The 12355-nt window shown below is 40.2% G+C and overlaps 1 protein-coding gene across 1 annotated transcript in view; it reads right to left on the minus strand.

Moving 5' to 3' along the window:
• The window catches only part of LOC135200247 (uncharacterized), a 59680-nt gene extending 52908 nt beyond the window's left edge, over positions 1-6772 (minus strand). The window contains exon 1 of the mRNA XM_064228710.1: positions 6748-6772. Within this exon, the coding sequence (XP_064084780.1) occupies positions 6748-6750 (3 nt within the window). The 5' untranslated portion in view covers positions 6751-6772. The remainder of the gene's footprint in view (positions 1-6747) is intronic.
• Between the last annotated feature and the right edge of the window lie 5583 nt (positions 6773-12355).

The following is a 12355-nucleotide window of genomic DNA, read 5'->3' on the forward strand; positions in this document are numbered from 1 at the left end:
ATTGAAGGGGGGATGATTTCACACTATGTGGAAACTGACACCGTATTTTAAGAATACAAAAATTGTGTAATACTGAGTAAAAAACAAAACATGAAACAGGGTCTTGTAATGGATGTACAATATCGGAAATCACAGAGGCCAGTTGGGAGGGTAATGTGAACTTTCCAACTAATGTTGAGTAAAATCGTTAAAATGTAGTCTTTTATTTCTACCAACTTAACCTAACCTAACCTAGTACAATATGTTGCCTGGCAGATGGGGGGGGGGGGGGGCGGGGGGGCGAACCTTACCAACCTAACCTAACCTAGTAGAATGTGGTTATCTGTCCGGGGGGAGGGGGGACCTTTAAAGGAAACTTAAAAATAAAGGTTATTATACTATCGTAACACATGCAACCCAGGAAAGAGACAATCACAAAATACAGACAGGAATTTACCATAACAGAAATGTTTGTAAATGTATAAAATAAAATATAATATGATTGTAAATGTTCTAATAAGGTAAAATTGTAACAAGCAATTGTTATGGGTGAGAAATCATTGTAAAATGATGAAACAAAAAGACAGACATGAATAATGGAAAGAGAAGGGAGAGACTTGTGTACATTGAAATGTTGTAAATCGATAAAATGGAATACATAAATGTAAACGTTCTAATAATAAGGTAAAATTTTAACAAAGAATTATGGATGAGAATTGTGTTGTAAAATAATGAAACGAAAATACCCAGACGTGAATAAAGAAAAGAGAAGGGAATGATTCGTGTACAAATCATGTATGAAATATGCCCAAGTAACCCCCAATTTCATGTCACTGACACAAAGGTATCGAAACGTCCTAAAACCGCCTTCTAGTCCCACCCCTTAGGCATTTTTCAGGGGCGTGCCTTCAATTGAACGTAATATTGCAAGACATGTCAGTGCAAATATTAAAACAAATACTGTGATAAATGAAACAGAAATAAAAGCTTGAAGTAATATAACACGATTATAAAACAAATGAGCAAAAGGAATATATGTAAACTTAATGTATGAATTCCCAAATTCTTCACTTAGTCCTATCGCAACATAGGGTTAATATTGCAACTTGATTGGATAAATACATGTACCCCGACCCAAAACCCCCATTATTTCTCTCACTTGGAAGTCGGTGTCTGAAACGAAAGCTCTCCTATAACATGGCGTAGCCGTATGCAACGATTCTCGGATAAATTATCGCATATTTTGCTTGCATTTCGCGTTTCAAATGTCATAAATAAGAGGAAATAACACGACCAAACCTTCTCCCAAGTGATTTTACCCACCATTAACCCCGCTTTCCCATCGGTCCACCTTACAGTAGGATAGAACTGTACGGCATAATTATTCCAGTGGTGGACCCACCCAAAAACTTCCACATCCCCAACACGGTCCCCCTTACAGTAGGATAGAGTTCAAAAGAAAATTTCAGGTTAATTACAGCTAGGCAAAAAATATTACTTTAAATTCTGGTTCAGGAGGTAAAATTCTATAGTAAAACATCAACTGCCATAGTCTAGATCGCCGTGGAATACCAACTTAGATCTACCTAAAACTTAATTTAGACAAGTGCACTGACTTGTGTAAAGCGACTGAAAATGCTTCTCTTAAGAATAAGGTGCTGCGTCCTAAAAGTGCTAAGTACTAAAGTGGTTTATTACAAAAAGCATGGTACCAAGCCAGTTAAGCCTATGTATGTATTCTAAAAATGTTCCTGTACATAATTCTGTTGATAAAGAATGTCTGTTCTAGCATGTTTTAAAGAAGGACATGTTTCCAGCATATAGAAATAAATATGGTAGATGTCTACAAACAAATTATTTTGCTCTAAAATGTCCATTTTCTTTGAATGAAAATAATACTAGATCTGGTGCCAAACAAAAGATTAAATATAAACATGTACACTCAAGTTGATGATAATGAATCTTCTGATGTTGAATGGGTAAATTATACTGAAGCTATTGATGAAAGTAATTCATGAACGATATCAAAGGTTGCGGCATGCTAATAGATGGTGAAAAGGTGGTGAATTTTCAAATTGATACTGGTTCCACTGTCAAACATTTATCAGTAAGATATACTTGAAATGTTGAGAAAACTAGCAGTGTTGTCCACTTGGTAATAAAAGTAAACAAATGCCATTAGGTATATGTAGAAGGAATATTGTTATCCATAAAATGCAAAGAAAGTATTCTGTGGAATTTATTGTTGTAGAAAAGGATTTTTTTTGCCACTGTTGAGTAAAAAGGCAAGTGTTCACATGAATTTAATTGAGGTATGTGAAGATAATTTTGAAAGAGTACATTCTGTTAATGTAGAAGACAATTTCAAAGATGTCACTAACGGTAAGTTAGGTTCTTTTTCTTGTGTCCAGCAATTGAATATGTGTGATGATGCTAAACCTGTAGTTATGCCTGTTCGTCAGGTACCTATTTCTGTTCATGCTAAGTTGAAAGAGGAATTAGGTAGACTAGTTAAACTTGGTGCAATTGTGCCTGTGGAGCAGCCTACTCCCTGGGTCAGTCAGTTAGCCATAGCACATAAAACTAAACAAGGAGGAATTGGTGCTCATGTCATTACTAAAGATGGCCTCATGTCTGATCCTGAGAAAATGACAGCCATATCCCAGTTTCTTACTCCCAGACTCTTGAAGAACTGCATTGTTTCCTTGGTATAGTGAACTAATGGCAAAGTTTGTACCTCGTGTGACTGATGTTCTAAATCTGCTTCATAATTTGCTCAAAAAGGATGTCCCTTGGAATTTATCACAGTGCCCTGCAGAAGCGTTTATAAGAGTTAAAGAAATGATTGTGAATAGTCCAGTTCTTGCATACTATGATCTTAACAAAGAGTTGACTGTCGAAAATGATGCATCTGAGTATGGTTTAGGCTCAACACTCATGCAAAAGGGAAAGCCTATTGCCTTTGCAAGCCGAGCTCTCGCAAATACTGAAAGAAATTATGCCTAAATTCAAAAGAAAAATGCTTGCATTTTACATGGTTTGAACAAATTTCATCATTTCACTTTTGGTCGTTTTGTGACTGCGATCACTGACCACCAACCATTAGTATCTATTGTTGGAAAAACCTCTTATGTATGCACCTAAACGGTTGCAAGCAATGCTTCTTCGTGTTCAAGAATACAATTTTGAAGTAGTCTACATAATGGATATATTTGCTAAGAATTTCTGCAGAAATTAAACAATATGTTGAATCATGTGATGTGCATGCCTGTTACTCCTATAAACAGCCTGAAGAGCCACTACATCTCCATGACGTACCTTCTCGCCCTTGGCAAAAAGTAGGATCTCATATATTTACTATTGAAGGAAGAGACTACCTAGTCACAGTTGATTACTGCAGTCAGTTCTTTGAAGTTGATTATCTGCCAGAAACTACATCTGATGCTGTGATTACTAAATTAAAGCATCATTTTGCTCATCATGACATTCCCAATACTTTGATTTCAGATAATGGTCCACAATATTCTTCTCATCTGTTTGATGATTTTGCTCGAAAGTGGGGATTTTCTCATGAGCCTCTAAGTCCAGGAACACCAAAGCTGATGGTGCAGCTGAAGCAACAGTTAAAATTGCAAAATATCTAATGAAAAAGTGTAAGAAAGCCAAAGAAGATCGATACTTGGGACTTCTGAACCTGAGAAATACTCCTCATGAAGGCATAGAAACTAGCCTTGTACAGCGCTTAATGGGTAGACGTCTAAAAACATTGATTCCTACAGTTAACAATCGTCTCATGACATTAATTTTTCTGCTGAAAAAGAAAGGAGAAAACCGATTGACAAAAGTTTTGCTGTTGCTGACCGTTACTCAAACAAAAAACAGTTGAAACCCTTGTGTATTGGAGACTGTTAAAGTTCAACCCATTGAAAATAAAACAGAAGAGTGGAAACAAGCCACTGTGAGTTAAAAACTTAGTGGTCATAGTTATGTAGTATGTACTGATGATGGAGGAACATACCGTAGTAGTAGACAATTTTTAAGAGAATCTGTAAAATATAGAGATAAGTCTCCAGAAACTCCTTATTTTAGTTCTGTGACTCCTGTCCCAATTGATATTGATGCCAATGCTAGTAATAAAAATACTAGAGATGTTCAGTCTCCATGTAGAACTCCTGATGTGTCAAAAGAGTAATAACACTGAGTCAGATATTATAAAAACAAAGTCTGGTAGAACAATTATAGCTTCAGAGAGACTGAACCTTTAAGTTGCTATTGTTTTAAGCTGTGCTAATAAGGTTATCTCATTATTTTGAATGATGTATTAGGTCTTATTGTTTGATCTCTTTTACTAAAGAAGAGGGATGTTAAGTGAAACTTGTGAAGTAAGATATCTATGCGACATGTAAAGTATGATATCTATGAATCATTGTACAAAAGCAGTATCTATCAGTTATCTATTGTAAGTCTGGGGATTATCCTCCCACGTGTTTATAGAATAAAGTCTTGTGTCAAGATGTGACCTTTTCATTCTGAATAGATGCCCACAAAGGATTATTAACAGGATGGGAACCAAACACCCAGGAGACTCATTCACTGATTTGCGGAGCAGGACTGGAGAGTGAGGAATTTCCATACTGTTTGTAGGCAGGACAGTATTCTTATCTGGGATTGAAAAGCCCAAAAAGATTTCTTAAGGTCCTCCGTGCAATAAGACTTTGAGGGGGAACGAGGGAGCCAGTCATTGAGATAGAGACAGATATTTATCCCCATCAAATGAAGCCACTTAGCTACAGGAGCAAGAACTCAGGTGAAATTTGAGGGGCTGTGTAGAGGCCAAAGCACAGAGCCCGAAATTGGAAGAAGACGGATGTACAAGAATGTGGAATTATGCATCCTGCATATCTTCAACACCATCCAGTCTCCTTGACGAATGGAAGACAGGACTGTTTGGCTTGTTTACATCCTGAATTTTAATGGATGCATATAGTGATTCTGGGCCCTATTGCCAAGATCAGGTCTCCAACCCCAATGAATTGGGGACGATGAAATGAGGTGTATTTTTACTAACTTTTCTATAGCCTCCTTCTGGATCACTGAGTCCACCTCAGCTGAGAGGGCCGAAAACCTCTCTTAGCCTATGCAGCAGGCTGTCAAATGGATGGGAGTGACACAAGGAGAGGTCTGTAGGAAAGATATTGACTAGCCCTCTCTGATGACTTCTAAGATCCATGGCTCTGCTTTCCTTGCTTCCCATATCTGCCAAAAATGGAGAAGCCTGGCACCAACTAGCACAGGGAGGACTGTCTCTTCACTAGCTAGAGGAGGGTCTAGTTGATGTTTTCTTGGGAAGGGTACGGGTAGCTTAAATGGAGGCTTCTACGAGGTTGAGATTGGTGCCTTGATCTACCACCTCGAAAGGGCTGTTGTTGCAGAGAAGAGACATTTCTGGCAAAAGGTATCATCAGGGCATCTGGCAGACTGGATTGATGTCTTTTTCTGTAACTCCAAGGCTACACTTTCGACCATAGCACTTGGAAAGAGACTACTATGATCCATTGGCACAAACAGAAGAGAGTCACTCAGGAAAGTCAAGATAGGAATTAAGCTAAATAAGATTAGCCCTACTAAACCAAAAGAAGGGTACTTCACCAAGCTGGTGCCAACAGCTGAAAAACAAACCAAAACTGCCCAACAACCGATGTTCAGTCGCAAAGCAGGAGGAAATGAATTGAGCTCATCGGCTGGGTGGAATATTCTTTCCTGAAAGTGGGTGGGTCTAGTTACCTACACAAACAAAATAATGCTACAGCAAATTTTTTAAACTTAAGCTGCCACAATTAGTAAGGACTAATAGCAATGTAATTACTATATAAAATTGTAGGTTAGCTATTGGTCAGGTAGGGATTGGTTCGGTGATTTGTGGTCTACATGAATTCTACGTTAAATATAGGTTAAGTATAGATTGTATTATTTATTCTCCTACACTGTTGAAACGAAATACTGCTCTTGCTCTCCACCTCTCAATTGGCTTAACACTATTCCTAAGTTTTGAGTGGGAGGAGAGTGGCGAAGAAGTAGGATAAGGTTGTTGGTAACATATACAGTGAAAGGTGTAGTGGAAATAGTGTATACAAATAGGAAAACTTGTGGATTTGCTGTAAGGTGAGATAACATTGTGGCAAAATCACAAGCAAAAAACAAAAACAACAAGATCTCCCCACATTTACTTCATCGAACTTGGCTGACAAATAATTCCCCCGGCCACACTTTCCCCTTTACGTTACTAATTATGCAGGACAATTGGCTTAACGAGACACAGAACACACAAACATGTGCTCACCTCAGATTTGAGACACTCAGGGTGAGACCCTGTGCCGTCCACTGGAATTATAGTTTTCGTTTAACGACACAACAACTGGCTGAATTCAATGCTCAAGACAAACAAGAACCAAAACATACAAGAACTCAAAAAAAAAAAAAAAACATTACAATTACTATGTAAACAATACCAAGAACTCGAAAACAACACAACAAATCATACAACTACTCAGAAACACAACAACTCACTGCACAACAACACCAACAACATCAAAGACAACTCGACATATCAACACACAAACAACCACCAACACTGTCTCCAACAAACAACTCACAAACACCAAAACACAAAACCAAATACAACAGACACTCTTTAAATCAACAACAACCAGACAGACACGCACAACTATACAATATCAAAATCAATCAAATCACACAACAACAACTGACCATCAATAGACACTGCCTTCCTTATTTGCTGTCCTCTTCGATTGCTCATCACAGACTGACTCACTGACTGACCTTCAACCGCGCCAGCAGACAACCCAAAACGATCGCCCAACTTGCACACTACCATACAGCACACGAACACGACACATCAAACACACGAAAACATTTAAAACTCAATTATTCCCAACAACCCAACGACGCTCTCTCTCTCCTCTCTCTCTCTCTCTCTCTCTCTCTCTCTCTCTCTCTCTCTCGCAACCCTCGAAGACATTGTCAAATGCAACTACCATATAACTCCTCCATAACATAAAGAAAATGGAGTGATTACAGTGGGAGGTGGAGCAGCTAAGGAAGGCCTAGAGGAAGTCAAACGCAGAACATGAGCAGTTAAGGCAGGAGAATGAGATGCAGAAAAGGATGTTTGATGTGAGATTAGGATCTGGAATGAGTAAGAATGAGGAAATGCAAGGGGCAGCAGGAATACGACGGACAGAATTGACCCCAGAATGGGAGGAGGATGAGGCTAGGAAAAAGACTGTATGAAAGGATAAGATGCAACAGATAAGAAAGAGAAATATGGGAAAAGTGTGAAGCAAAGTAAGGCCAAGAAAAGGACAGATATAGTATGCAAGTTGAATAAGAGTAGGGACACACTATATACCTAGTCAAGTAAGGAATACTAAGGATGGCTGTGCATCAGAAGTGGATAAGGGAAAAGATGGAGAGATAGGAAGTCCCAATGATGATGGACTGAAAGAGGTACATAAAGATAGATTGTTCGACTTTTATCAAACAATCATCAGTGTAGGAAAATAGAGGCATGAAGTTGTGAAAGAGAGAACGATTACTAAGCTGGGAAGAATGAATGGGAAAATAATGTACAAATGGAAGAATGAGTTTAAGGATGTATAGATGGGAAAGAATAAGTGCGTCAATATATACTCATTAAAATGACATTTTTATAATAAAATAAAGTTTTAATTATACCCAGTAGTTGCATAGCTATTAGTTTCCCTTACTCGCAGCAGTTTAGATTCGAATTTTGCACCAGCGACTCTGATAGTGTAGGTGACACCAGTCTTGTCCCCCTGGCGAGAGATTAGGAATGACTAGCTCTTTCCATTTATGTTTATGTCCAGCAGAGGGGAAGAGCGAGGGCTCTGATCAAGCAACTACAGGGTACGTATAATTACAACTTTGTTTCATTATAAAAATCTATTATAAAAATGTCATTTTTAATTAAATAACAAACCCAGTAGTTACATAGCTAATTCCCACATTGACAGGAGGTGGGATAGATCCACATAAGTATTCTACTCTAAAAACATTAAGTCACGTAATGCATTAGAAACAGAAAAGCTGCTAGCATTGAAACATTGTTTGTCGTTCCTTATTAGTCAAGAGAGCTGGTAGTAGATACATACTGCCTTTGGTTGATGCTCAATTTAACCTATAGTGGTGCGGCAGTAATGCCAAGAGTCGCCTCTACTTAAGGGGGAGCCTTGTAGCAAGGATGATTCCAATTGTTCACAAGGATGACAAGTTGCCCTTGCCCTGGGCACAGTACCATAATAAAAATAACCAGATATTAAGTCACCTATACTGAAGTAAAACAACAACCCATCCACTAAAAGTGGCAGGTGCTATGGTTCCCTAAACTTCAAACCTTCACTGCAAGGTGAAGGTTCAGACTATAGGAGGGAATCCTATGCTTCCTTTTGCTATACCATGCCAGTAATAAAATGTTCAAGGTACCTCCTAAATTTCAACACTTTTTAAAAACTCTTTCAAGGACATAAGAAATGAAGAGTGATCATACTACCAGTAGGGCAAATGCCGAATGGACGTATAAGATATTTTTCCCTTGAAAGCTAACGAGGTAGAGGTTGTACTAACGTCATTAACTTTCCTAAAAGGAGGCAAATGCTTTTCTTAAATCTGAGTGTCTCAGAAGTTATAAAGTCCATTGGTGCAAATGGCAAGGTGTTCTAATCTGAGGACGAGATGCATACTTGCCATAACATCTTGGGTTAAAACCCACTCTGGCACCTTCGTGTAAACCGAGACAAGAGGGAAAAAACTCTCTTGTTCGGCGATAGTGCTAACCCTGTGGTGTTGTCAAACAATACCACTAGTTGTCTCAAAATCAAAACCAGAAACTCTTGGGAGGCCTGAAAGGCTGTCCTGAGTTTCAGGTTAATTAAGGGAAGGTACCATTCGTCTCAGTCACACACCAGAAGATCTAACCTACAGGTATGCGTCTATTACACGGACGGTGCAACTGATAACAGATGCATTAGTGGAGCAGATAACAGAAAAATCATGCAAATGATGATACAAGCATCAAATTTGGCACAAGTGTCCTCCAAGGTATACTAATCAAATCTGCCCAATTGACCAATTGAAAATCCAAGACGGCGGCCATTTTTGAGATGGCCACCAAAATAACCACCCAAAGTAGATGTTTTGCTTAGAAATATTTGAAGCTCTGCCTGAGAGCACTTGCATCTTCCTTTGCAAACCTTTTACAGGAGCACTTTCAATTCTCCACAGCTTGCTGCAATCGGTGGTAGTGATGTCCAATGTATCTGCCATTGCTTCGCCTTTCTGTGTCCACCCCCATTCAGCTGGACTACTCATGTGTGGATTACAGTGGGTTGCCTGGCCCCAGATGATCCCAGCCTGGTAGGCTGCATGCTTTGCATGTTCTCTGAGGGCTGCCTGTGTTGGTGGAATTGAGTTGTACAGCCTCTGCTTGCGGGCAAACAGATCTAGTCTTGCTTGGTCCACACCAGTGGCTGCGCTTGATCTGTCGTACATGAGGACAACGAATCTTTCCAGTCTCTGCATGTCAAGATCACGAATCAATGTTGGATGCTGGCTGAGATTGATGAATGTTTCAGTAATATCATCAAATAGATTCCAAGTCTGCCATGCAGATTTCTTCGCTTTCCCACGGAAGGCAGACACAATGTCACATCCAGTGAATGCGTGAAAGTAGGGGATCCTTCTAGCTTTCTCAATCCCAACTGCAGAAACTACCTCAGGGACTGGAATCCATCACATATGGGCTCCTTGATTAAAGGTAATCCACATTTCCTGAAAACCTAGTTTCTGGAAGGATGGCAGTACAGATATTGCTATGACTAGCACATCTGTGTCATTAGCCTTGATGATTATATATTTGCTCCCATCAGTCGTTGCATTCCTAGCATGAAGAAATATTTGACTGTCAGCTTCTTCGTGACAACATGGGTACACAGCATCCAGAGAATTCACTGTGTTGCTAATGGCATCCTCTCCTTTTGTGATGATGACTGTGCTTGTCATTTCTGCTTCACACATCTTCTCAGCCAGAAAGTGAAACAGTTCAGTCTTGTTGCTAGGGTCACGATGGAAGCTTTGCCAGTTTCCTGGTGTCTTGCTCGTTCCTGTCACTCATCTTCTGATTCCTTTCCCCCTTTTTGACCTCGTTCTGATTTCAAACTTGATTCCTTGTATACATCAAAGACTATGTCCACCCGCTTGTACCGAGCACCATAGGATTCCACCTTTGGGATGATGTCTTCTTTGGCATAGTCATTAAATTTCTTTGAAGTATATGGAGGTGAGTCATTGATAAGTGCTGAGCCGTCAATGATGATTATATCTCTCTTTGGTTCTCCCAGTGGGATATTCACTTGTGCTTCAAGAATTTCAACCAGCTGTGACTTATGACACGTATGAAGCTTGCCCCTGTCACTGAGAGATGCAGGGTATGACTGATTCTTGTGCTTGAAGAATTCTTGCAAGTCACACTGGCTGTTCTGGCTTGAGATGAACAGTTGCGAGAATAATTGACAATCATCTTTTAGGACTTTCGCCTTAGAAATTCCCTCAGCCTGTTCTTGTTTGAAGAATGAAACAGGGTTCTTCTTGATTGGATGATAGAAAAGACTTTCAGCTTCATCCTCCAGCCCTTTCATAAATGATAGGAACTGCTCTTTGCCTCGCCAGTGATGCGTAGCTACCATTTCAGCTAGAGTTGGGTCTGCAATGTTCTTTTTATCTAACACCATCAGATCTGTTGATTCTTCTTGGAATGGGTTACCCATCTGCATCACTGCAGTGATTTCACCTTTTCAAAGAAAGATTTCTGGGCACTCGGTGTCTGCTGCTGTATGTGGCATCCTTCATACCAGACATGGCCTTGTATCCAGCTAGTAGACGACTAACTTCAGGTCCAGTGACCATCCACCTACGAAGTCCTGACAGGTCTTCTGTCAACACAATTGCTCCTCTGTCACCTTTGATCACAGCATTATTGTGCTCATGCGCTTGATCAATCACCATGCCAGAGAATTCTCTTCTCGACTTGTGGATAACGAAGTTACCATTGTGAAACTCCTTGGCCAGGTCTGGATGTTTTTGTTCAAGTGATATCATATCTCGGAGGTGAATAGAGATCCACCAGGCATAGTTAACATTGTTATTTGCAAAGAAGTAAGGCACCAATTCTGAAAATGCTTCAGGGTACAAGTTGAGGTCTCCCTCTCTGATGAGCGGATGAGGGTGAATATCATGCGTTCTATGTCCAGCACCAGACTCCAGAATTGGAACTGCGAACTCTTTTTCTTCCATTTTTCACACCAATCCTCAAAGGTTATTTCTGATGTGCTAGACTCTTTAGAGCAGAAATCATGATATGCCTTCTTCATCAGTTTGTACAAGCTGCATGCTGTAATCTGGTGTGCTTGTCTTGTCTTTGCGACACTGGATGCAGACAGGTAAGACTCTGATGTACCAGATGAGGCCACCCCTGCTTCCACAATGGTGCTAGTCCACCCACTTAGTCCACCCACTGTCTCGTAGTAATGTTCCTATTGATCTCAGTGAAGCCATTTCTATATGAAGGCCTCATAACATGACAACAAACTTGTCCTCTCCATATTCTTGCCACTTCCACTGTATTTGTTTTGCCAGAGCATACAACAGATGGTCAGCAACAATTACAGGTGTCTGCTGTGGGTTCAAAAAAGCAACTGTATCACAGACCTTCTCAATGTAATGCTTGATAGTTGCAACAGAGTGTGCCTGGCCTCACCACACAGGCATGTGATGGTAATTGCTTCCTAGCAAAGAGTGATAAAGGAAAGGAGAACGCATTTTCGAGAAGTTCGGCAGTAAGGAGGTTTTCGCGCCCGTGTTGGAGGCACCATTTCTCGTGGCTGTTCTGGAATCGTCGGGCGTGTTGTGGAGTGCAATACACGCCTAAGTGGCGGGAGAAATGCCGCGTTTTCTGATGCAATACCTCGTCTAGACTCATCTAGGGAATTCTAGCAATCTTGGGAACCTGTGACGCTCGCCGTAGGCTCCGCCCCCAGAGTGCCGTATAAATACGACGAACGAACTTTGGAGAGCAGTGATCGTAGAAGAGAGAGAGATCGTAAAAGAGAGACTCCAGTTAGTCACAGAGAGATATCCTCAGTTAGTGCCCCTGGTCAGAATATCAGTGAGAGATCAGCAGCAGAGATCGTCAGAGAGAGACTAGAGACGAAGGAAGGCCCGACGAAGGATCAATCAGAAGAGTTGTTCGAGAGTTGGTTGGATATTGGTCTAGTCATCTTCA

Source organism: Macrobrachium nipponense, chromosome 26 (assembly GCF_015104395.2).
Source record: "Macrobrachium nipponense isolate FS-2020 chromosome 26, ASM1510439v2, whole genome shotgun sequence".
Taxonomy (NCBI): domain Eukaryota; kingdom Metazoa; phylum Arthropoda; class Malacostraca; order Decapoda; family Palaemonidae; genus Macrobrachium; species Macrobrachium nipponense.